At 54.4% G+C, this 26,073-nt stretch overlaps 1 protein-coding gene across 4 annotated transcripts in view; it reads left to right on the top strand.

Annotated features, from left to right (window-relative positions):
- SMARCD3 (SWI/SNF related BAF chromatin remodeling complex subunit D3) overlaps positions 1-26,073 on the top strand; it is a 44,015-nt gene that overhangs the window by 4,482 nt on the left and 13,460 nt on the right. The window contains exons 2-8 of one of the 4 annotated variants that reach the window (XM_073810102.1): positions 3,367-3,426; positions 3,766-3,831; positions 3,922-3,971; positions 4,337-4,427; positions 5,487-5,588; positions 6,150-6,263; positions 7,788-7,928. In XM_073810102.1, coding sequence (XP_073666203.1) covers positions 7,890-7,928 — 39 coding nt within the window. In that variant the 5' untranslated portion in view covers positions 3,367-3,426; positions 3,766-3,831; positions 3,922-3,971; ... (2 more) ...; positions 6,150-6,263; positions 7,788-7,889. Of the gene's footprint in view, positions 1-3,366; positions 3,427-3,765; positions 3,832-3,921; positions 3,972-4,336; positions 4,428-5,486; positions 5,589-6,149; positions 6,264-7,023; positions 7,166-7,787; positions 7,929-26,073 lie in introns of those variants that run through there. The other 3 variants (XM_033863519.2, XM_073810103.1, XM_073810104.1) reach the window with 3 other exon arrangements.

Below are 26,073 nucleotides of genomic sequence, written 5' to 3'. Positions count from 1 at the left end.
AGTTAAGTGGAGTTCATTGTTGTATCTTTGGAGGTCCAGTTGTTCCCACACCATTTGGTGAAAGGTTACCTTTTCTCCACTGAATTGCTTTTGCACTTCTGTCAAAAATCTGTTGAGCATATTTGTGTGAGTTTATTTCTGGGTTCTCTGTTCTGTTCTATTGATCTACGTATCTGTCCCTCTGCCAATATCCCATTGTTTTGATTACTGTAGCTATAGAATAAGCCTCAACATGGGGGAGAGTGATTCTTCCACTTTATTCTTCTTCTTCAAAAATGTGTTAGGTACTCTAGTTCCTTTGCCTTTTTATATAAATTTTAAAATAATCTTCTCTTTATCTACAAAAACTCTTGCTGGGATTTTGATAGGAATTGAGTTAACCTGAATATCAATTTTGAAAGAACTGACGTCTTTACTAGGTCAAATCTTCCAAACCATCTACATGCTATGTCTCTCCATTTATTTCGGTTTTCTTTGATTTCTTTCATCATCATTGGGTAGTTTCAGCATATAAATCCTGCACATGTTATATTTACACTAAATAGTTCCATCTTTTGAGTAATTGTAAATGGTATATTTTTTTTAATTTCAGTGTCCACATGGTCATTGCTAGTACATAGAATGCTATTGATTTTTGTGTCCTTTTATAATCTGTGGCCTTGCAGAACTCACTTATTAGTTCTAGGAGGTTTGTTTGTTTGTGGGCTTTTTTTTTTAAAGATTTATTGGGATTCTCTGTGTAGACAGTCACGTCATCTTCAAATAGGGATACTTTTATTTCTTCTTTAGGATTTCGATGTCTTTTCTTTCCTTTTTTTGCCTTGTTACTCTGGCTAGAACTTCCAGCAATGTGTTGAATAAGAGTAACGAGAGTGGACATTTTTGCCTTTTTCTGGATCTTAGGGGAAAAGCATTCAGTTTTTCACAGTTCAGTGTAGTGTTAGCTCAAGGTGTTCTGTAGTTGCCCTTTATCAAGTTGAGGAAGTTCCCTCTATTCCAATTTTTCTGAGAGTTCTCATCATGAATGGGTGTTGAATTTTGTCAAATGCTTTCTCTGCATTGATTGATGTGATCATTTGATTTTACTTCTTTAGCTTGTTAATATGGTAGGTTACATTGATAGATTTTTTAAAAAATATTTATTTAGTTATTTATTTTGGCTGCTCCGGGTCTTAGTTGAGACACGCGGGATCTTTGTTGCAGCATGTGGACTTCTTAGTTGCGGCATGCAAACTCTTAGTTGCAGCATGCATGCGGGACCTAGTTCCCCGACCAGGGATCGAACCCGGGCCCCCTGCATTGGGAGGGCAGAGTCTTACCCACTGGACCACCAGGGAAGTCCCAACATTCATAGATTTTTTTTTTTTTTTTTTTTTTTTTTGTGGTACGTGGGCCTCTCACCGCTGTGGCCTCTCCCGTTGCGGAGCACAGGCTCCGGACGCGCAGGCTCAGCGGCCATGGCTCACGGGCCCAGCCACTCCACGGCATGTGGGATATTCCTGGACCAGGGCACGAACCCGCGTCCCCTGCATCGGCAGGCGGACTCTCAACCACCGCGCCACCAGGGAAGCCAGATAGATTTTTTAACGTTGAAGCAGCCTTGCATGCCTGGAATGAACATCTCACATATTTTTCTTACCTAGTGTCTATCTTTCCCATTTGAAGTCAAGTTCTGAGCAGGAAGAAACTTTTTGGTTCATTTTATTCATTGCTGTATCCTAGTCCCCAGAACACCACCAGGCATACAGTAAGCTCTCAACACCGACCGACTCGTCGAATGAATGAAAGAACAGTAGAGCTGTGAAGAGAATTCCCCAGATTAACGTGAAGGGGGATTCCAGGATGACAGCTGTGGGCAGCCAGTCCAGGTGGAACAGGTCAGAAGGCCCCAGAAGAGCCTATGGAGCCTGAATGCCCTGAGAAGAGGTCTGGTTAGTCTGCAGAGCTTTGGGGTTGATTTGATAAGTACACAGAAAACTAAGCAAACAAACAAACAAGCATTTTTTTAAAAAAGGTAATTATTATCGTGGTGCATGCGCACAATGGAATATTATTCTAAAAAGAAATGAGCCCTCGAGCCACAAGGAGACGCGGAAGGAGGGGCCTTCAGCGCACATTTCGAAGTGAAAGAAGCCAATCTGAAAAAGCTACACCCTGTATGATTCTAACTATAGGACATTCTGAAAAAGGCGAAGCCACAGAAACAGTTAAAGATCAGTGGCGGCCAGGGCTTAGGAGAGGGAAGGATGAACAGACAGCACGGAGGATTTCAGGCAGCGAAACTACTCTGGATGGCACTGTAATGCTGGATACGTGTCCTTATACATTTATCCAAATCCAGAGAAGGTACACCACCAAGAGCGAACCCTCACGTAAACTATGGACTTTGGGCGATTGTGATGTGTCAGCGTATGTTCATCAGTAGTTACAAGTGTACCCTTCTGCTGGGGGATGTTGATGATGGGGGAGGCCGTGTGTTGGGGTGGGGGGGCTCGGGGGTATATGGGAACCTTTCTACTCCATTTTGCTGTGAATCTAAAATTGCTCTAAAAAATAAAGTATTTTTTAAGCTAATTATGAACTCCAGAGAAAACAAAAGTTGCCCAGGAGAAGAAGAGAACTCACAGTTCGCTCTATGGGTTCAGTCAGGACCATGTCCAGGTATTTATGGCGCCTGAAGTTTATACAATTGAGGGAGGACTCTTTAAGAAAAGAAAAGCACTGGGCTTCCCTGGTGGTGCAGTGGTTGCGAGCCCGCCTGCTGATGCAGGGGACGCGGGTTCGTGCCCCGGTCTGGGATGATCCCACATGCTGCGGAGCGGCTGGGCCCATGAGCCATGGCCGCTGAGCCTGTGCTCCGCAACGGGAGAGGCCGCAACAGTGAGAGGCCCGCGTACCGAAAAGAAAAGAAAAGAAAAGAAAAGCACTAAATCAGAAAAAATCTGATTACCTCTTAGAGCATTTTCTGGAATCTTTGTACCTTCCCTGTCCTGGTCTGTGGGTATGTTTGGGGTACAATGAAGCAGGGAGGGGGCTGACGAGTCCTGAAAACCCAAGGAAAGCCCAGAACTCCAGAAGGTACAGCAGCCCCTTGCTGGTGCCCACCAGCCCGGGACAAAGCACAGACTCCTGGGTGAGCACCCTGGACCCCCGCACCGGGCAGGCTCCTTCGCCTGCCCCTTCAGTTCACCAGGCCAGTGCCCGGCTCCTCAAGACTCCGCTCCATCAGAACCATTTTTCTTAGATTCCATATATATGTGTTAGCATACGGTATTTGTTTTTCTCTTTCTGACTTACTTCACTCTGTATGACAGACTCTAGGTCCATCCACCTCACTACAAATAACTCAATTTCGTGTCTTTTTAGGGCTGAGAATAAAGATGAAGATGTAGAGAATGGACTTGAGGACCCGGCAGGGTGGGGAGGGTAAGCTGGGACGAGGTGAGAGGGCAGCATGGACATATATACACTACCAAACGTAAAATAGATAGCTAGTGGGAAGCAGCCGCATAGCACAGGGAGATCAGCTCTGCGCTTTGTGACCACCTAGAGGGGTGGGATAGGGAGGGTGGGAGGGAGACGCAAGAGGGAGGGGATATGGGGATATATGTATACTATACGTATAGCTGATTCATTTTGTTATACAGCAGAAACTAACACACCATTGTAAAGCAATTATACTCCAATAAAGATGTTAAAAAAAAAAAAAAGACTCAGCACCAAGGCTGCCTCTTCCATGAACGAACTCCCCACCCTCTTCCCCAGAGTTGCCTGCAGGGGGCACGGGAAGAAGCCCAACGGACATGGATTTGAACCCCAGCTCTGCCACGTGTGAGTTACATGGCCTCGGACGTGTCACTTGACCTCCCAGAACTTGTGTTTTATCTTCTGTAAATGCAAATAATAATGTCCGTCCTGCAGGGCTGTTGTCAAGAACAAACACCTGATATAATGCTGGACACGTGGTGAGGGTGAGGAAACACGTCTTTCTTACATTTTTTTGGCGGGGGGTGGGGCACGCGGCGTGTGGGATCTTAGTTCCCTGACCAGGGCTTGAACCCGTGCCCCTCTGCAATGGAAGCGTGGAGTCTTAACCACTGGACCACCAGGGAAATCTCACATCTTTCTTCCTTTCTAGTAGCATTAAAAAAATTTTTTTAATTGTGGTAAAATAAAAGAAAATTTACCATCTTAACCAGGTTTTAAGTGTACAGTTCTGTGGCATTAACTACGTTCACACTATTAATCACCACCGTCCATCCACAGAACTGTTTTCATCTAGCAACACAAATTCTGTCCCCATTAACACTAACTCCCCATTCCTGCTTCCCCACAGTCCCTGGCACCCTCCGTTCTACTTGCCGTACCCCCCCCCCCAGCATTGGGGCTGGCCTCTGTGACTGGACTCCTTCCTTCTACCTGGTGTAGTGAGCTATTTACCTATATTAATCCCCCACCTGGTCCAGCGGCGTCTCATATCCCTGCCCCACAGAGCCTAGTACAGGGCCAGGCCCACAGTAATACCAGCTCCAGGAAGAAGTGCAGAATGCCTGAGGGAGATGAACAGACAAAGGGGCCCGTGTGGGTTCATGGGTTTGGGGTCTGATTTTACATAGCGGGTGCTCAGAAAATATTGAAAGTCTAAAAGATGATATAAACGATTTTTGTAAACTACATATTTTTTGAATGGGTAAAGTATTCTAAATTCAAAAGCTACAAAAGAAAACACAGTGGAAAGTAAAGGTCCCTCCACCTCTGTCCTCCAGCCCCTCACCAGAGGCAGCTGCTGTGACCAGTTTCTCCTGTATCTGTCCAGAGGCCTGTGTGTGTGTGTGTGTTCGTGCACTTACACACACACACACACACCAGCACGCTTTACACACTGTTCTGCACATTTCCCTTTTATTCTCTTGTCTCATCTTTGAGATTCGTCTCTATCCTTCTCTATCAGTACGTAGAGGGTTTCCCTACTGGTCTTTTTGCCTTGTTTTGTTTTGTCTTTTGTTTTTGTCCACACTGCACAGCCTGTAGGATCTTAGTTCCCCCACCAGAGATCGAACCCGGGCCCTTCAGCAATGAAAGCACAGAATCCTAACCACTGGGCCGCCAGGGGATTCCCTCCCTACTCTTTGATAGATTCATTGAGTGGTGTATTTGTCTTGTCACCTGTTTACACTGGTCACATGATTAGTTTGCTATGTCACCTGTTGATGAACCTTCAGACGTTTCCAAGTTCTTGCTGTTCAAGCAGTAGTACAGTGAACAACCCCAGGTCTCACTCACGAATGATTGAATTTTGTATATAGTTGTGTGTATGTGTTAATCCCAAACTCCTAATTTATCCCTCCCCCCTCCCGCTTGGTAACCATGTTTGTTCTCTGTGTCTGTGAGTCTGTTTCTGTTTTGTAAATCAGTTCATTTGTACCATTTTTTTAGATTCCACATCGAAGTGATTTTCATACGATGTTTGTCTTTCTCTGTTGCAGGCAACAGAATCGGATTCAGCCTTAGAAGGAAAGAAATTCTGACCCATGCTACAGCATGGATAAACCTTGAGGACTTTACACTAAGTGAAACCAGCCAGTAACGTAAGGGCAAATACTGCATGATATCATTCATATGGGGTATTCAGAGTACTCAGATTCACAGAGACAGAGAGCCCGTGGGGCGACCAGAGCGGCCTATCTAGCTGGACGTCCAGAAGGGGCTTCTCTTGGCCGCCAGAGTCCCTGCAGAGACAGGAGTAAAGCTGGGAGGAACCCAGATTAGACCATGGGTGTCAAGTGCATAATGGGGTGGGGGGCATGGGTCAGAGCCTGTCCCTGAACCTGGAGTGGAACCGAAGCCCCCTCCCCACCCCAGGGTGTGTGTGTGTGTGTGTGTGTGTGTGCGCGCGCGCGCGTGTGTATGGTCCTAGAGTAGGTAACGCCTGCGGTCACATCAGACCCTCTGACGGTCTATGTGAATCCACGGGCGCGTAGGTGCATCCACAGACCCGAAGGCACATCTGTGCACAGACTGCAGATCACAATGGGCCCGGCAAGGGCGCGCCGCGGTGCTCCTAGCCTGGCGATCACATGTTCGGATGGATGGGGCGACGCTGCCTGCTCTGATCCCTAACTCATTATTAAGCTCCTCGCTCTTTGCAGACGCTCCCTGCGCCTCCCCCGCTCAGGGCTGCAGCGGCGCAGGCGCCGGGGCCGAGCCGAGCGCCGAGCTGGGAGCGAGCAGCCGCGCTCCGGGCCAGGGTCCCGGGGGAGCAGGTGAGCGACCCGCGCCGCGCGGTCCCCAGGCCGTTGGAGGAGACGCCGCGCCGCCGCGCCGCGCCGGCAGCCCGGCCTTCCCTGCTTGGCAGTACCCGTCTTGCTTCTGTTGGCATCACCCCTCCTTCCCTTGCCTGGCATCCCTCCGCCCCCCTGCCTGGTATCTCCTCTCCTCCCGTCTGCCTGGCGTCCCTCCCCCCACCCCGTCTGGCATCTACCCCCTCCTCCCCTTCCTGGCACCTTCCCCTTACCTGGCACCCCTTTCGCCCTGCCTGGCTTCCTCCTCCCCTTCTCCTTTCCTGATCCCCCCCCCCCCCACTACTGACTCTCACCTCCCCCCACTCCCTTTCTTGCCCCTCTTCCCTGACTGGCGAACTCCCATCCCGCCTCCTCTCTGGTTCTCCCCTTCCTCCCCCCTGCCTGGCATCTCTGCCTCCTCCCCCTACCTGGTACCTTCCCCTCCTCCCTTCCCTGCATTTGCCCTCCTCCCCACGCCTGTCACCTCCTCACTGCCTAGCACTTTCCCATCCCTCTGACTGGCATCCTCTCCTTCCCCTCCCCCGCTGCCTGGTATCTGCCCTCCTCCCCTCTGCCTCGCACCTCCCTTCCTCCCTTGTGTCTGGCACCTCCCCTCCTTCCCCTCCCCTCCTCCCCACCGCCTGGCACCTGCCCTGTCTCCACTTGGCATCCTCTTGCCTGGACACCTCGCTCCCTTCAAATTGTCCCTCTGTCTCCCACCTTCCTGCAGGGCACGTCCTCCCAGCCCTGGGCTGCTAACATCTCCACTGCTGGCATCTTCCTCCTCTCCTTGCCTCCCCTTCCTCCTCACCTTCTCAGAGTGGCCCTCTGGCCAACACCAACTACACGTGACCCTGAACTGCTCTCAAGCCCCGCCCCCGTAGGTACCTGTCCCCCCATCCCCCACTCCCCACCATCTGCCCAGGGGCTCCAGCTCACAAGTTGGGCTCTGACCCCAGCCCACAGCTCACAAGTTGGGCTCTGACCCCAGCCCACAGTCGTCCTGCTCTTGCATGGGGGTGAAACCAGGCTGTGCACACAGGGAGGGTTCCACGTGAGCTGAGCAGAGTACAGAGCAGGTCGGCTCTACCTGCCGGCCACCCCTAGACTCCCTTGGGATGTCCCTGCGCTCCAGAAGGCGTCCAGGTCCCAAGCTGGCTGGTGGTCCTCCTCCAGCTATTGCCAAGGCCCCCAGGTTTGCCTGCTCCGCCAGGGCCTGGGCTCTGCCTGGATCCTCTGCTCTCGTCCATCTGACTCTGTCCTGCAGGACCCGCCTCTGACGGCTTCCTGCGCTGACACTGCTCCCACCCCACACTCCTCCTCGTGCCACCCAGCCGGGCTGGCCCTCCCTGCCCCCGCGTCCCTTCCTGCACACCTCCTGCCTTCCTCAGACCGTGCCAGGGAGTGGGTCCACGCAGCAGGCCCCTCAGCGTCCTCAGGCCCATTGTGAGTCTGCCTCTGGGGCTTGGGGTCTGGCCCGCCCCTCTCACTGCCCTCTCCTTTCAGATCCTCCTCAGAATGGCCCTTGGTGCTGCAGGCACGGTAGGCTCTGGGCCCGGGCACCGAGGGGGCACTGGATGACTCCCCCACTGCAGGACGCAGCCACCTATGACTCCAGGCCTTCAGCACCCACCCGCCGTGGCACAGGTAGGCGCTGTTTCCCCCACCAGCCCAGCAGCAGGAGCCCTGGGGCTCCACTGAGAGCTGGTGGCTCTCAGCCTCTGGTCACGCTCCATGGCCCCCTCGTGGCGCTTCTGCCCCCATCTGGACCCGTGGCGGTACCTCTTCTCATCCCCTGTGACAGCTGGAGCCTCTGCCCAGACCCTGCTGCCGGCTGCCGCCACCGTCGCCCTCCCTCTTGCTTAGCGCGCCCTTACCTCCCGCCGTCCCTGGGCCCTGCCTCTCAAGCCATTGCAGACAGGGGCGAGCCTGGAGCCAAGGTTTGGGTTCATGTGAAAATGGTCTAGCGCTCTGGCTTGTTCCACTTCCTCCCCAACCCCAGAACCCCAGACACACCTTGCCCTCATGTGTGAGTGAGTGCACCCATGTGCCCAACACCCCACACACACGTGTGCTTCCTGCCAGTCGGGAGGAACAGGAACCTGCTGAGCCCTGGCACAACTTGGGCTCCAGAAACCTACCCCCAAGCATGTATGGCGAACACCTGAAAGCCTTCCAGGCCGCAGGCAGGGCTTTGTTCGGGTCAGGAGAGGTGCTGGTGGCATCCCGATTCAGGGCCTCCGGGGCAGCCAGCCCTGCACTGGCTCAGAGGCACTCTCAGGCCCATTGCACGTCAGCTGGACCCTCCGGCGCCTCCTCCGGGCAGCGTGAGAGGAGGACAGCCTAGCTAGTCCCACGTTGGGTGCCCCTGGTCCAGGAGGAAGTGCTGAGTCCCCACGTGAAAGGCCACCTGCCCCAGAGCCCCATCCATCTGTGGGGAGGGAGGGGTTGGAGCTGGGTCTGAAGCCTGCAGTCTGGTCTGAGCTCTGCCTGTCCAGCCCCACCCGTCACTTTGGCCACCTCACCGGTGGGAGTCACCTGGCAACATATGGGATGCTCTCAGGGCCCTGGAGGTGTGAGGGACCCAGTCCCCGCCCTCAGGCCGGCAGTCCAGGATGGGGAGCAGACTTGGCCACCCCACAGGAGGTGCCGGAGCGGATGACTCAGGCCTCCGGGCCCTGACAAGGGAGACGTCAGGAAAGCCCTTCGTAGGGGCAATTTGAAGTTGGCTTTCAGAGAACAGGAAGGTGGGGTAGGCTGGTGACTCGGGGGCAGGGAGTGGGCTGAATGAGAGTGCTTTTCTCAGCTTCTCCTCCCTGAGAAGGGGCAGAGGAACTTGCTTTCCTGTCTGGGCCGCTCTGAAGGCCAGGGCAGCCCTGCCGCCTCTCTACCCCACACCCCTCTGGCCGGTTGGCCCAGGGCGGAATGCTGCAGGGCACTGGCTGCAGGGGGAGCCTGGCTGGCCCAGAGCTGGAAAAGCACTGGATGGCAGAGAGACCATAACCAGGTGCTGGGCCCCACGGACACACGTGCAGTTCATCAGGGCCCCCAGACGAAGGTCCGACCCACTGGCCCACAACCTAACCACTGCCCTAGGTTAAGTGCAAAAGTGTTCCTTAGCTCGTGGGGTTGGTTTTTAAATGCAGACTCCTAGAGAAAAGGTGTGAGCTAGTATACTAAATACATTCTTCCCGGGCAGCTCTAAAGTTCTGGGGTGTCTGAAGGTGGAGGCCAGGTCGAATGGGGGGGCTGGCTGATGGGGAGGCGGCTCGGGTCCCTGGGAGGTGCAGCAGAGCCAGGCCCTCACGTAGTGAATCCTTGTAAATTGCAGGTGATTTGGGGTGCACTGAGATAAGCCCTCAGGGGCTCCCCAGCAGCAGTAGGTGGGTGCCCTGGGCTGTTTCTGTCCTTGCCCAAGGAGGATGATCTACCTGAAGGGATGGGCGGTGGGGGAGGGGAGGCTCTGGGAGCAGTGAGTACATCGTAGTGACACCTGGTCCCCGAGTGGCCCCAATCACGAGGTTCAGTCTAGGATTCCTGGGGAGTCAAGGAGCCCCGACCTCCCCATGTGATGAAGGTGGTGAGGGGTGAGGTGCTGGGGGAAGTTTCTGGCATTTTCTTTTGGAGTCACGTTGACGTAAACTTGGCCTTCATTCCGCGCACGGGTCGCAGGCGGGGAGCCGACTTTGACGCCCGGTGGCTTGGGCACGCGCTGTCATTTGAATGCTCACAGGCCCCATGCTAGCGTCTAGACAGCACGGGCGGGCAGCATGGGCCAGGCATGCAGCAGCTGGAGGCTGTCTTCGCCCCGAGTGCCTGCGGTGTGATTGCAAGTGAGAGCTCGTTGTTAGTGAGCGTTAAGTGGCAGAGGTAATGAGCTGGGGTGGCACCAGGGGGAGGTGTCACCGGAGGACACAGAGCCGCAGACACGCAGGATGAGCAAATGGCTCTCCTCTTTGGTTGGACTCTGAGCCCTCTTGAATCGCTGCTCCAGAGGGTCCATGGGGGGCATTCGGCTGAGGGAGACTTTGGGGGCAGGGCTGAGGCTCTTTGGGATGTGCAGACCCTCGGTAACTCGTAGGGACCCTACGGGGGAGTTTTGGGCCCCTGTAGCACACCTCAGCCTGGCCCACCTCTCGATTTGCGTCCTAAGCTGTGAAACCCATTCCTCTGTGCCCCAAACTCACTTCCAGGAAATTTGAGAAACTGTCTCATGAGCATGCGGCCACTCATGCCTTTACTGGAATTTACAAACTTGGATCATCTCCCATGTCAACCTTCCTTCCAGACTGAAGAACGTTCTGGGGCTTGGAGTGAGGAACAGTATGCTGTGAGGGGGGCGGGGGAGAAAAGATGCAGGAAGATGTACTCGCCTCATTCCAAAAGAGCTTGAGGTAGTTTGCAAAGACACACATAGTGAGGAAATCAGGACAGAGGAGCGCAGGGTAGGGAAAGGATGTTGTAGCCAAGGATGAGGTGAGCAGACAACACGCAAACCATGAGGCCCAGAGCCCCCTCCCACAGCGGGGACACATGAGGGGTTACACTGCCTGTGGGACAAAAGTCAAACCATTTGCCCCAAACGACTGTGATTTCTGGCCATGAGACCCCGAGAAGTGTCTCCTGTGTGATGACATGCAGGGGATTCTGTGTGACAAGTTAAGCGATATCCTCAACAATTCCACGGCAGTTTCCTCAGGCTAAGCCCAGGGCTGACAGAACATCACACGGCTGTGCAAATACTGCTGACCGTGCTGGATCCAAAGATAAAATGTAGAACAGCTAGAAGAATGCACTGCCTGTTAACATTTACAACAAAGTTTCCAGTGAATATCAGGCAGCAGGCAAGTTTTTTTAAAATTGGGAATCAAGTACGGAGTTATCAATACATTCTTGGGGTAAGGGGACTCTCCTCATAGGAAAATAAAGACCTTGATCAGCACGTGTGCCCAACAGGTGAGCTTGGGTACAGGGAGGGACCAGTCACACACCTTACCCCCAGGTCCTGAACCCACTGAGAACTAGACACAGATGGCAGGCATTTATCAACTTTATGGCAGGGAAAGCTGGACTGAAGAAAGAAGCCTGAACCTGAAGCCCAGATGTAGAAGGTGGACCTGACACCCTAACCTTGCGTTTGCTTACCTGGCGCAGGTTAACAGGAGGAGATGGGCAGCCTCCTGTCAGCAGACCCCCCTAAAGGGGAAGGCAGGCCACGGGGGACAGCCGTGACTTCTCCTCCCCCCTGACGCAGGAGAGGAACTTGTCCAGAAGGTGTCAGACCCTCACCACCTCATTAGACAGCCCCTCCCAAAGGGAAGAGAGGTGGGGCAAGGTGGCAGAGGATTATTCCAGAGTCTTGACTCCTGAAGAATAGATTAGAAGCCTCCTCGTGAACACATGATGACAAGAGAGCAGGGTCCCCTTTGCAAGGTAGGGGGGGGCATCCACGTTGCTGGACAGTGACATCAAAGCTGAAGTTCAGACTTGGGAGTGACCTTTGACCCTACCCCTTCCTTCTCTCTCCATTGGGACAATCGTTTTATTTGAGTTTATTTCCTAGACACATCTCACTTCCATCCACTTCTTATTCCCCACGTCACCATGCTGTCCATGCTGCTGTTGTCTTCTGCCTGGATGACAACTGGTGCCCCGCACAGGGTCTGGCCCCCTCCCCCCAGCCCCAACCCATCAGAGTAGCCAAATGGGCTTCTTGTAACACAGGCCTGATCCATCGCGTCTTCCGTTTCCTTGAGGGCTTCACATATTGCTGTTCCCTTTGCCTGCAACACCCTTCCAGCTCCCTTCACCTGCCTAAGTACGTGCATCATTCCAAGTCTTGATTTAAATACCACTTCTTCCAGGGACGCTTTCTCCCACTCCAGGCTGTAAAGTTCCACCTTCTTTTGTCTTGTAGCATGTACCAAAAATTTCAAGATTTCATGGATGTGCTCCTTAAAGGCACAGACTGCATTTGTCTTGTTCAACACAGTGCTGAAAAAAATATATATGTACTTTTTTGGCCGTGCGGCTTGGGGAACCTTGGTTCAACCAGGGGTTGAACCCAGGCCGTGGCAGTGAAAGCGCGGAGTCCTCACCACTGGACCGGCAGGGAACTCCCTGTTTCTTGAATGAATGAGCGGATGAATGAGGCAGTGGGGGGAGAGGAGGTGGCCCTGACAGCTGATGCTAAAAGGAGCCTGAGATCCCTCTGTACCGTTGGCCCCGCCCTCTCTACACCCTGACGACCCAAGGGTGGGCCCTTCTTGCGTGCCCACCTTGGCCTGCTGACACCTGAGCTGCTCTGTGCAGGTGCTCTTGGCCCACGCCCCGGCAGTCCCTCTCCGATAGGACCTGTTCACCATGATCAGGGAAGCCCATCCCCTCTTCAGTTGTTCTTGTGGTGAGGGAGGTTCTTCCTTCCTGTGACCTCGGTCTTGGCCCTTGGAGTTACAGAGAATGAACCCCTTTCTGCTTCCGCGACATTTGCCCGCCTCCGGACATCCTTGGAGTTACAGAGAATGAACCCCTTTCTGCTTCCGTGACATTTGCCCGCCTCCCGACTCCCACACGCCCTGCGTCTGCTCTCGGGAACATCCAGCTCTGGCGTCTTCAGATGTGCCTTACCTGGGGGCCTGTGCCGGCTGCTCAGACCTTGGCACCCACTGGGAGAGCTGGACGGTGGCGGGGCTGTCTAGATAGGCTTCAGAGCCCCCAGGCCTCCTTAGAGGCTGAGCTGTGCCCTTTACCTGCTAGGCAGACTTGGGCAGAGACACTTAGCTCCCTGGGTCTCAGTGTCTCCTTGTAGGACAGGACTTAATCCCCTGCCTATAAAGGCTCCGGGGGAAGCTGAGTACCAAGCACTCTGCCCAAGGCCCGCACGCCATGGATGCGGGGGCCGCCCCTCATCGCCGCTGGGGTAAAATGTGGTGCTGGGCGCTGTCCCGGCTCCAGGTGTCAGCTGTAGACCCCAGAGCACTGGCTCTGGTGACCGACCGGTGTCTCCCTGGTTTCCAGCCCAGCCCGCTGTCCTCACTGACACCGTTGCCTCCTAAAGGCTAGAGTCAGCGAGAAGCCCCGGGCTTTCCGCCCACCAGTGAGAAGGTTGTCTCTGATCCTGGCTCTGAGAGCTCAGATGCAGAGTTACCCTGAGAGCGTTCGCCATCTTTCCAGACAGCAACTCGCTGTCCAGCCTGATGCAATCGGTGTGTTTGCGAGGCCTGCCTTCTCGGCCTTTAATGACGTTTTTAGCTGGAGAAAAAAAAAAAAAAAGTGAGCCAGAGAGAGCCCTGTGGTCCTCGGTCTCTCCTGGGCTGTGAACAGACTCCTTCTGGTCCCAGCAGCTGAATCAACAGCAGGGGCCCAGGTGGGTGGGCTTGGGGGAGGTGCTGCAGGAGTGGGGGAGGGTCCTGCTGGTGTGGGCAGGGCCTGAGTAGAGGGAGGGGAAGCTGAGCTCCAGCTCTGTCCATAAATCCCACTCCACCCCTCCCCCACCAGCGGGAAGCATCATCGTGCTTTTGCTTTTTCTTGCCTCAGTTTCCGCTCTGAGCCCCGACTTTACCACCCCTTGCCCCATTTACCCAGGCCTCTTCCTTCAGGAGAAAATCCAGTCTTAGAAACCCTGTCGAAAATATGCCCGCTGGGTGGTCGACACCCCATCTGTCAGGACTGCCCCCCAGCAGCCCTCACTTCCTCCGCAGCACCCAAGACTCCACCGCAGCGACTTCAGGAAGGGGAAGGGAAGGGAAGCAGGCCGGGGTCAGTATACTCGCAGCCGGTGTCGCCCGAGGGCTTACTGCGGTTTTAAGACTTCTACACGGTTTAACTGATTTGTCCTCACCACAACACTGTGAGGTAAATGTTATTATTGTCACCACTTTTAAGATGAGAAACTGAGGTGCAGAGAGGTTAAGCAGCTTCCCAGTGGTTGGGGAAGAGTCCCAGCTGGGGTCTGTCCACCGCATCTTCTGAGATGCCACAACCCAAACCTTGGCCCTCAAAGGGCGAAGCAGCCAGGCCTCTATACGGACCAGCACCCCCTGTTCACCCCAGCTCTGAGGCCCAGGTCAAAGGCTAGTTGTCATTGTGCACGAGGCCCACACCATTTCTTCCCATTAATTGCTGGGTCCCTAGGGGCGTGAGAGATTCAACCCCTAAATAGGGAATGGGGGCGCGGTGGATTGCAGAGCTCGCACCCCTTCAGAAACAGACAGCCCCTCAACTCCATCTGTGTTGCCAGATTTCCAGCGTTTTAAGAGATTCTGGGAATCTGGCTTTTTATATGAAATCTTTCCATTTTTAAGATTTTTTAAAGTGTTTAAGACGCACTGTGGGCTAAGCGAAACCTGTCTGGCTTTCCCAGTTTGCAGCATCCACCGTGAGCTTTCCTTACCCCATGACCTGTCACCTGTCATCTCTTCTAGCCTTCAGGCCCTGAACCCCAAATCAGTGTTTCTCAGTGGGCCCCAGTTGAGACACACTGTGTGAAGAGTTGCTGTCACTTTGGGTGGCCTCCTGCCGTCAATGAATTATAAACGAAATGCAGAGTCTTGTCAAACACTTGAGGACCCTCTTCGAAGTAGAGAAGCGTCGCTCGTCAGTCCTCAGGGATGTGCTGCTAATGAGAAGGGCCAAGGCTTTTGGAGAGTCTCCCTCTCAACTTGTCCATGTTGTGAACCCAGAGCAGTGGCTGCTGAGGGAATTCAGGGTACTTTTGACAGCCAGCGTGAGAGCAGTCAGAGGGTGAGTGGAGAAGAACACTGGCCTTGAGATCAGAACATGGGAGTTTGAGCCCCTTTGACACTAGTTGGGGGTCTGGCCCTGAGTCCGTCATTAACCTCGTGTTCCTCATCTTTAAAATGGGTATACTAATAATCTCCAGCCCTTTCACTTCCTGGGATGTTGAAAGAACCAAATTAAATCATGACTATTGAACTGTTTCGTAGGCTATTAAGCTCCGAAAAGATATATGTGTTAATTTGGAGGCGTTTGACAAAGTCTCTCCCAGTGTCTTCGGTATGACACATACAACCGGCCTCAGTGCAGTGGTGTGCTGCTAAATACTTCACAACTGGCTCTTGACGGGGTGGGAAGGAGGAGAGGAACTACGATTCGTATCATTTGCTAATGTCTGTGGTATAAATACTCCTACCGTAGCTGATTTTAAACTACCACCATGACACTGCAGCACATCACTGGGTATTACTGTGACTGAGTAAAATTGCTACCAATTGAAGACGAATTCCGAAGGGTGCAGGTCATTTGGAGAGAGGGCTCTGTCCTGGTGCCTTTTTCAATACGTTCAGTAAAGACTTGGACGAAGAGAGAAGGTCACGCTCACTGGATTTATGAACGATGCACAGCTGGAAAGGCGGGTAAATATATTGGATAAGGGAATTGAGATCCAGAAGCTCTCAAGCTGGAATAACGGGTTAATTCTTACAAGAGGAATATTCTTGAGTCCAGAAAAAGGCAACTTTACAAGTATGGGATGGAGAGACATGTTTGGGCACAAAGTAGAAAGAGAATCACGTTTTTAATTGACAGAAAGTTCAGTGCAAGTCCAAAGTGGGATGGGTGCTTACCAAAGAGTAATACATTAGTAACAGTGAGGACTTCATTCGGTCCTCTATGACTTAGGGACAAATTTTCACATATGCCCTCTCGTTTCTATTTTGCTACTCACAATAACGCAGTGAGAGCGGTGCGATGATGCTATACCCATTTTAGAGATGAAGAGACTGAGGCTCAGAGAGGTTGGCACTTTTGTCCTCCTGTCGGTAGGTGGTGGAATAAAGACTCAAACTCAGGTCTTCTGGCCCCGGATTCTGCCCTGTGTTGTGCTCATGAGCACATCGTTGTTTTGTTTGTTTGTTTGTTTTATTGGCATATAGTTGATTTACAATGTTGTGTTAATTTCTGCTGTCCAGCAAAGTGATTCAGTTATACATATATACACATTCTTTTTCATATATATATATATATATATATATATATTTTTTTTTTTTTTTTTTTTTTTTTGCCACACCACACAGCTTGTGGGATCTTAATTCTCCAACCAGGGATTGAACCCGGGCCCTCAGCGGTGAAAGTGCGGCGTCCTAACCACTGGACCACCAGGGAATTCCCATCTTTTTCATATTCTTTTCCATTGTGACTTATCACAGGATATTGAATATAGTTCCCTGACTATCCAGTAGGACCTTGTTTATTTAAGTCCATTGTTCTGAGTGCCCTGCGCTCTGTGGCTTCAGGCAAACCAGAGGATGTGAGGGGAGGGACCGGGTGGGGTATGGACCAGCAAGGAATAGTGAGGAGCAGTGCTGGGGGAGGATTAGTTCTCTAGACCCGCTGTAACCAAGTGCCAGGTTGGGCGGCTTTAACAGTGGAAATGTATTTTCTCACAATTCCAGAGGCTGAAGCCAGAGATCAAGGTGTGGGCAGGGTTGGCTCCCTCTGAGGGCTGTGCGGGAAGGCTGTGCTCCAGGCCTCCCTCTGTGGCTTATAGACGGCTGTCTTCTGCCTGTGTCTCCTCACATTGTCTTCCCTTCGTGTGTGTCTGTCTCTGTCCTAACTTCCCCAGTTTTATGACACCAGTCATATTGGATTGGGGTCACCCTAGGGACCCACCTCATTTTAACTTGATTACCTCCTTAAAGACCCTCCGAATAAGATCGCATTCTGAGGTACTGGGGGTTAGGACTCCAACAAATGAATTGGGGATGATGGGGGCTGGAGGGGACACACCATTCTCCCATGACAGAGGGACTTTGAGAGCTGCCTTCAGAATTTGGAGTCACGTCTTATGAGGAGGGAGAAGATTGCACTCTAGGTGGCCGGAACCTCCAGGAGGTGACCCCGGGTCACACCCACCACAGGAAGAACCAAGGCCCCGAGGGACAATTTGACTTACTGCCACCGCGGACTCCCTTGGGCCCCTTGGCTGCCGGGACACCAGCTCCACACCTGGCTGTAGTTTTCCGCACGTGGGAACGCGTGGAGCCGGAGGGAGGCCTCCAGCACCTCTGTTCCCACAGATACGCAGGCAGGCAGTGCGCCCTGGCGCGGCGGCCGGCACACAGCTGACCAGGGGCAGCTCTGCGGCTGTGCTCAGCCCTGGCGCCCCGCCGCCTCCGCCACGGTTTGGGCGCAGCTCCCGGAAACTCACCGATCCCACCGTCACCCTGGGGCGTGGCTGCAGCTGCTGGTCCCCCCACCGACCCACAGCCCCTCGGAGGAGGTAGCCGTCAGGGGTGTTGGCCTCGCTTTCCCACAAGGAAGCCCGGAGCTCTGGCGGGGCCCACGCTGGTCCTCTACTCTTCCACCTCGGGCCGCGGCTGTGGCCATCGCGGGGCAGGAGCTGACGTGAGCTGCTCAGCCTCCCAGCCCGTCCAGGCCCTGAGCCCCGTCAGTCCCCATTCGGTCCTCAGACTCAGAGTCCCAAGGGCTGTGACTGTGTCCGCTGTGTGAACCAGCGGCACTTCGTACAAGACGGCCGCGCAGGAGGGGACGGGCGTGGGGAGGAGTCCCTGCTTTTCTTTCAGGCGCCTCGATCGGCAGCTCCCAAACCTCGGCTTCCCTGGGCCCAGCGAGCAGCCTTATGAATTCTTCCTGGATTTCCCTCCAGTTGACTCACTACTCGTGGTGGCTTCTCGATGTCGCCCCTCCCCTCCTTTCCTGCAGCCCCTCCCCTCGCCTAGTTGCTACACGGGTTTCTCATGTAAGACCCACGCTGGGTACTAATGGCCGTTCTCTGCTCAAGGAAGCTTCCAGTGATTTGGGTAGAACCCAGGCTCCCCTTTGGCTCCCTGAGCGTCCATGATTGGCCACTATGAATAACCACCTGGCCAACCCCTCACGGGTACCCTCCATGGCATTTGGGACAGCCCGCAGGTGAAGGGCTCTGAGGGCTCCCGTATTCACTAGGCCCCTAGCTGGGGGTTGGTGGGCGGCGGGACCCAGAGGTAAGGCAGAGCAGCGGCGGCCGAGGCCCCCGGGTCTGGCAGGCTTAGCAGCGGAAGCTAGTAATAGCAGACGATTCATTAAGTGTTTACTCTGCGCCAGACGCTGTGCTGAAGTCTGCACATGCACGACTGCTTTTTCTTTTAATTTTTTGGCCGCGCCTTGTGGCATGCAGGATCTCAGTTCCCACACCAGGGATCGAACCCGTGCCCTCTGCAGTGGAAGCGCGGAGTCTTAACCACTGGACCGCCAGGGAAGTCCTTATACGACCTCACTTGAATCCTCACATCCACCTGTGAGTCAGGTGAAGGGCTCTGTGTCTTGCAGACACGGAAAATGAGGCTGACGGTGACTTGTGCAAGGTTATGATCACTCAGAGGCTGCACCAGGCATGACTGGTGACATCCCAAGACTGTCTGACTCTAGAGCAGTGGTTCTCAACCCTGGGCAATTTCACCCTCCGGGGACAAAGGACAATGCCAGGAGATGGGGAGAGGAACGTGCTGGTAGAATTTACTGGATAGAGGCTAGAGGTATTCCTAGCATCATTCGATACTCGAGACGGCTCCCACAATAAAGAATTATCCACGGAACTTCCCTGGTGGTCCAGTGGCTAAGGCTCTGTGCTTCCAATGCAGGGGACTTGGGGTCGATCCCTGGTCGGGGAACTAAGATCCCATGTGCCGCGCGGCACAGCCAAAAAAAAAAAAAAAGAATTATCCAGCCCCAAAATGTCAACAATGCCGGGGGTGAGAAGCCCTGTTTTTTTTTTTTTTGCGGTACGCGGGCCTCTCACTGTTGTGGCCTGTCCTGTTGCGGAGCACAGGCTCCGGACGCGCAGGCTCAGCGGCCATGGCTCATGGGCCTAGCTGCTCCGCGGCATGTGGGATCTTCCCGGACTGGGGCACGAACCCGTGTCCCCTGCATCGGCAGGCGGACTCTCAACCACTGCACCACCAGGGAAGCCCGAGAAGCCCTGTTCTTGAGTCCAAGCTCAGAGCCGTCACACCATGGAGCCTACAGAGACCCCACCCAGGGAGGGCAGTGGGTGCAGGGCCTGGGGGAGGACAGGACTCCAGAAGAACCGGAGCAACGGGCAGGGCAGTAAGGCCCCGTTGTCACAGCCCTGGCCCAGGACAGACTGGCTTGCAGTGGCCAAGGCAAGTGCCCAGATCTGGGAGCAAGAGGCACGGGGTCAGGGCAGGCGGACGGGCTACCTGGAGGGGTTCATTATACAGGTCGGGGTGAGGGACACCAGCTGGCCTGTTACTAAGGCTTGCAGAAACCAGGAGTGGTGCACCAAGCAGGTCCAGGCCCTGCGACCACCCCACTCCGTCTCCTTCCCCCTCCCGCTCCGTGGTGAGTCTTCACGAGGCCTCCTGTTGTCACCACAGCTGTTTGAGCCCCAGAGACTTCCAGGGTGTGCTGTGTGGGGACATGGCGGGGGCTGAGCCGGGCTTTGACCATGAAATGCTTGATCACAGGCAGCCCTCACAGACCTCTCCTCTCAACAAGAAGCCTGGGGCCCACTTTTGCCTTTTGCTTGGATCATTTCTCCTACCCTTCTTAGGCCAGGGCGGGCCCTCTGAGTTCTCCAGACCTATGGCCATCGCATGGCGCCAGGAAGGCAGGACGAGGTGGCACTGGGGCTGCCCGTGGCCTGTGGGCAGGTAACCACGTGTTCCCAAAGGAAGTACCTGCGGTGGCTCCTGGAGGACAGGGCGGCGTGCCAACGTGGCAATCCGTGTGTGTGGATCCTACCCAGGAGTTCCACGGACACACACGTGTGTGTCCATCTGTCCAGCCAGGAGAAGCCCGCGAACGGCCCGCTGATCCACCCACAGGAGCGAGGAGCCAGGGGCTTGTTCAGAGTTTAACTGGGTTTCATTTGTTTGGCTAAAAGGTAACTCTTACATCGGAAATGATGCAACTTCCTCCAACGCATTGACATTTATTTTAGACACCTCGATGGCAAATTTTCTAGAATTTATATTCCCATGTTTGAAACAATCTGAGAATTTTGGGGAGTGTATTTTAAAAGATAATTGAGGGTAATTCAGCTTAAATGCGCAGGCCTCTGGGGATATTGATTTCCTTCTTTAAAAAGCAGGTGTTTGGGGAAGGTGGCGGGGCACACGTGCGTGTGTGTGTGTGTGTGTGTGTGTGTGTGTGTCTATCCCCAGCAGGCAGGCACTCCGTGAGGGGCCATCAGAGAGGCAGACTGAGATGAAGGAGAGAAGGCAGGGACCTTGAGGTTGGGAGACCCGTTCTGCAGCCCCAGCCCCAGGCTGTAACAGCACAGTGACTTCTGGCAGGTCCCACGGGTCCTTAGAGCCTCCTCTTCCTTATCTTTAGAAGGGGGATCCCAGCCCCCACCCGGCAGGGTCTCTGTCAGTCGGACAGGTTGATGTGTGCGAAAGTGCTTGTTCAACAGCAGACTCCCACATCTGAGATGATGTTGTTATTAATCCTATGAAACACGAGCCCGGGTTGTAACATCACCCAGCGTTTGGAAGCACGCTGGCAATCCTGAGTAGACTGGGAGTGGGTTCTCTTTACCCACACCTTTGAGATGTTGGGGTCTCTCCTTGGGATTTATCCATGAACAAGGCATAAAGATCCCTGCCTTTGGGGCGCTTACATTCTAACGGAGGAGAGAGAAGTGAACGCTAAACATCATAAGTAAGTAGGTTATAAAGGATGGAGGAAGGTGTGCAGGACGGGAAGGAAACCCAGCAGAATGAAAGAGACAAAGAGCTGGCAGGGGAGGGGCAGGTGGTGACTTCTAATAGGGTGGACGGAGAGTGCCCCGCTGAGAAGGGGACATGGGAACAAAGACTTCAGGGAGGCGACAGTTAGCTGGAGGAAGAGCATTCCTGGCAGAGGGAACAGCAGGCTCCAAGCCCGAAAGGCTGGAGCAGAGAGAAGAGTGACGGAGATGCAGCAGGTGAGGACACAGAGGGAGCAGAGAGTGGCATGGGGCTGGGTCTGGGGACCTGCACGACCTGACCCTCACTGGCAATGAGATGGGGGGGGGGGGGCTTGGGAAGGTTTCGAGCAGAAGTGATGCCATCTAACTCCCCTTCCTAAAAGGGGACCGTTCTGGTTGCGTGTTGAGAAGAGAGGGTCGGGGGCCAGGTTGGAAGCAAAGCTGTTCCTTATTGATGGATTGGACCAGGGTGGTAGCAGTGGAGAAGTGAGAAGGGGTTGGATGCTGGATCCAGAGCCAACAGGACTTGCTTTCTGATTGGATGTGGGATGTGAGAAAAAGACAGGATTCCAGGATGATGCCAAGGTCACAGGCCTGAGCGGTTGGAAGGAGAGTGGGTAGTGAGCCAGGTTTGAGGTGGGAGAGCAGGAGTTTCATTGTGGGCATATCTATTCAGGGTCCAGGTGGAATCGACAGTATGTGAGCAGACCACTGGATACATGAGTCCAAGGATTGGGAGAGAAAATGGGCTGGAGGAAAATGGGAGTTGTCAACATATAGAAGGCATTTAAAACTCTGAGATTGGGGGATGGATGAAATCTCCAAAGAATGATTGTAGAGCAGTGAAGAGGACCAAGGACTGGCCCTGGGGCACCCCACCCTGAGAGGGAAAGAGGTCCAGACAGCCAAGGAGACTGAGGAGGAACAGCGAGGGAGGCAGGAGGAAAACCAGGAGAGGGCAGTGTCTTACGAGTGAAGGGAAGAGTATTTAAAAGAGGAGAGAGTGATCAACTGTGTGGGATGCTGAGGCTGGAGAAGCAAGGTGATGCCCGAGGACTGACGGCTGCACTTGGCGATGTGGGATCATTGGCGGTGGCCAGACGGCAGCGTTTTCAGTGGGGCCGTGAGATGTGCGCCTGGAGGGACTGGAATTCGAGGAGAACCGAGGCAGCAAACGTAGACAACACTTTTGAGAAATTTTATTGCAACTGGGCAGTAACCAATGGGATAAGCAGGTTATGTGAGCGTTTCTCAGACAGGGAAGGTGACAGTGCTTTAGCATGCTGATGGGAGCAATGCAATAGAGAGAGCTAAGCTGTTGATGTGATGGTGTGGGGGAGGTTTGCTGGAGTAACGCCCTCAAGTGTGCTGGGGGGGACAGGAGCTCACATGCACGGGGATGGCCGGCTTTCGATCGGAGCACAGATAACTCAGCTGTAGGAACCAGGCGAGAGAGTTGCCAGGAGGTGGAGAACTCTGGAAGTTCTTCAGAAGCTTCTGTTTTCTCAGGGAAGTGGGAAGCAAGGGCATCAGCTGGGAGTGAGGCGGGGGAGGAGTTGGAGGTTGGAGGAGGGAGAAGATGTGGAAAACTCACATAGGGGAGTGGGAGCGGGAAAGGACCTGAATGGTCTAGGGAAAGAGGGGGACGGCAGGGCAGGATGAGGCCAGTTGAAGTCCAAGCTCTGGAAATGACAGTGAGACCAGGTTAGGGCAGTGGTGCGCCTCTCCAGCCACGTTTAGGTCCTGGGGTGCAGGGGAGGAGTTGGTGAAGCCGAGTTTAACTCTTAAGTAAGAGAGTCAAGAGTATATGCAAAGGAGGTTAAAATGGTAAATTTTACGTTATGTATGTTTTACCATAACTAAAAATGAAAAAGAGTATATGTCAGGGCGGTGTGGTTGTGATGAGGGGTGCAGGTCAAAGAGACAGACCAGGGCTTCCCTGCTGGCACAGTGGTTGAGAGGCCACTGCCGATGCAGGGGACGCGGGTTCGTGCCCCGGTCCGGGAAGATCCCACATGCCGCGGAGCGGCTGGGCCCGTGAGCCGTGGCCGCTGAGCCTGCGCGTCCGGAGCCTGTGCTCCGCAACGGGAGAGGCCACAGCAGTGAGAGGCCCGCGTACCGCAAAAAAAAAAAGACAGACCAGCGGTTCCAGTGGCGTCACAGGCTTTGGGGGTCAGGGGGCTAGACAAAAAGGAGATGGTGGTCTGAGAGTGGGGAGCTTAGGACTGAGATTGGGGGGGGGGGCGCAGGTCCTGGAATGACAGGGTCCAAGAGGTGACGCTGGCGTGAGTGACTGAGGGAGGGTAGAGGGTCGCTGGAGGAGAGGCAGCCAAGGAACCCAGAGCCCTGGGGTACGGGAAGGGCTGCCCGTGAGGATCCAGGAGAGCAGCGGGAAGAGGTCAGGGGTGACAGAGGAGTGACTGTGAGCCAGGAGCTAGAAGCCTCCAGAAAAGAAGGCGCCGTACGTACATGGGGGTAAGATGCAAAGCCAGGGGTCTGGAAGCAGCAGTGAGGGGCAAGGAGGGTCCCTACCCCGCCTCGAGGCCAGTGGCAGTGGGGACTCTGGGAAGACCACTGCCCCCCACATGGAGGGTTTGGGGGGGTTACTCAGCGGGGAGCCCAGCTACATCACAAGAAGGCAAAAGGGATGTGCACAGAAGTAGCCGAGTGTATTGGAGAGTCTCCTTCTGACAGACCACACAGGGAAGGGCTCGGTGGGAGATGGCAGCCGAAGAGGGGCGCCCAGAGCCCTGTGGGGCCGGGGGTGCAGGAGTTGAGGGGAGTCTGGGGCTTTCCATGGCTCCTGATGCAGTGGGAACAAGGGCATGGGGACAGGAAGGCGGGCGCCCCCAGGGGCTGCCAGGGCAGAGAGGCAGCGTTGCGTCAGGAGGGGAGGGGACAGAGTAGAAAGTGCCCTTTCAGACCCTGTGAGCGGGGCTCGCCCTTGCCTCCTAATGAAGTTTAAGACATGGGGAGACCAGGCCCGCGTGTGGCTTCCATGAATGTTTCATCTGTACATTCTGCTTCCCACTTCCACTTGGCTTAATTCCCCCCAGAAAATCTTTAAGGCAATGCAGATGAATCTTTTTTTTTTAACATCGTTATTGGAGAATAATTGCTGTACATTGTTGTGTTAGTTTCTGCTGTGTAACAAAGTGAATCAGCTATACATATACATATGTCCCCATATCCCCTCCCTCTTGCGTCTCCCTCCCTCCCACACTCCCTGTCCCACCCCTCTAGGTGGTCCCAAAGCACCGAGCTGATCTCCCTGTGCTATGCGGCTGCTTCCCACTAGCTATCTGTTTTACATTTGGTAGTGTGTATATGAATCTTTTTTGCGTATTCAGTTTTCTTCACTCAGGTGACATCCCAGACCTCAGAATGCAGTGGTTCCCAGAAATCCCTCTGGCCACCTGGTCAGAGCAGTAGCGGAGGCCTCAGAAGCTTCCTGGCGGGAGGACAGGGGCGCTGACCACCAGGAGGTTATCCTGGCACTGGTCAGGAGGGAGCACTGAGCTGCGGGAGAAAGAGGAGAGGAATCGCAGGCACTGGGATGGGGCTCCTGTCTGCCAGGAAAGAGGATGGCTGGGGTCTGGGAGCCCTGGGGCACAAGCAGGGCAGGAGGGATGGCTGCAGCCCCACAGGGGGCGTATGGGGATGGGTGGGTCTCCCCAGGCCGGTGGAGTGAGGTAGGCACCTACGCTGCCAGAAGAGAGGAAGAGGCTCGCCTCTGCTTGGAGTCCTGAGGATTCTGAGGCCTCGGATCCCTCTTGCTTTTGCCCCGAATCTAGCCAGACAGGCCAGTGTTGGTCCAGAGGAAGATGGGTGGGGAGCAAGGATAGTTCTGTGGGACACCTACCTGCCGTCCCCCTCCAGGTGGAGCCCCACCCTATGTTCCAGCCCCTAGGCTGTGGCAGCCAGCTGGGGCGTTATAGCACCCATCAGTATTCCATATACACACCTCCCCTCAGACCGACCCCCTCCTCACCAGAAGGGGGTCCAAGCTAGTGTGGCTCGTTTTTTGCTACATGGGACCACCTGATTAATGGTGGCCCTGAGGGGAGTGAGAGAAAACTGGCTGAGAATGCAAAATGGGCCTTCCCTCTGGGCCCCAGAGGCCCAGCGCTTCACTCCCTGAGGGACACGGAGGTACAGTGACTTGCCCAAGGTCACACGATGGTTTTGGCATCCTACTTTTTCTTTTTTTTTTTTTGCTTCTTTCTAGCATATTTGTCTCTCTTGTTTGTGTTTGCAAAACTGACACAGAAAGATGAAGTGACACAGAGACAGACAAACCCCTTGATAGTAGCAGAGGATGTCCTGGGCACAGAAACATTCTCACACAAGGAGGGAGGTGACCAGCGCTGCTCTGGCCTGAGAAGAGCAGTGGGGGCAGCCAGGAGGAGGCGAGGACTGTGCCACAATGCCGCGGTCCTGTCTGCGGATGTCCTGTCTGCTGGCTGGAGGAAGCCCCTCGCTGGAGGTGGGCCTGAGGTGCAGACTCCCCTTCACCCAGCCCTGAGGTCTAGCCAGGGCTCTCTGGGGGCCTGGGACTTGGACCAGGCAGGTAGGCTGGATCAGAGCTGCCTCTGGGCCTCCTGGCATGCCCTGGGGTTTAGTGACCAGAGAAGAAAGTGGGGGCTGGCTGGGTTTAGGGATGGACCAGACACAGAAATCAGGGGTCCTCAGCCTGAAAGCTCCAGGTGGTCTCACTTCATTCTCTCTCTCTCTCTCTCTCTCTCTCTCTCACACACACACACACACACACACACACACACACACACGCACACACACACGCCCCAGTGTATGACGGTAATTTCATGTCACTAAGGAAAGCTTCATTGCTGGGGATATAGGCGGCGGAAAGAGGTCTCTCCCTTCAGTCTGGTTTCCTTTGTTCCTCCCTCGCCTTCCTCCCTCTCCCCTTCCCGGCTTCCCTCCTCTTCTAGCCTCCTTCTTTCCATTCTCCCGCCCCCCCCGCCCCCCCCCGCGCTTCCCCCTCCTTCCCTCCTCCCCCCTCCCCCTGAGCTGTGTGCCCGCCGCGGGACCTCCGCAGAAGGCGGGAGGGTGGGACTCCAGGCTCCGGCCCCAGCCTTGGTGGCCATCCTCCTGCGGGGA

The sequence above is a fragment of the Tursiops truncatus genome, chromosome 9, assembly GCF_011762595.2.
Source record: "Tursiops truncatus isolate mTurTru1 chromosome 9, mTurTru1.mat.Y, whole genome shotgun sequence".
NCBI lineage: Eukaryota > Metazoa > Chordata > Mammalia > Artiodactyla > Delphinidae > Tursiops > Tursiops truncatus.
The sequence above is the reverse complement of the archived record's forward strand: the minus strand, read 5'-3'. Positions and strand labels throughout refer to the sequence as shown.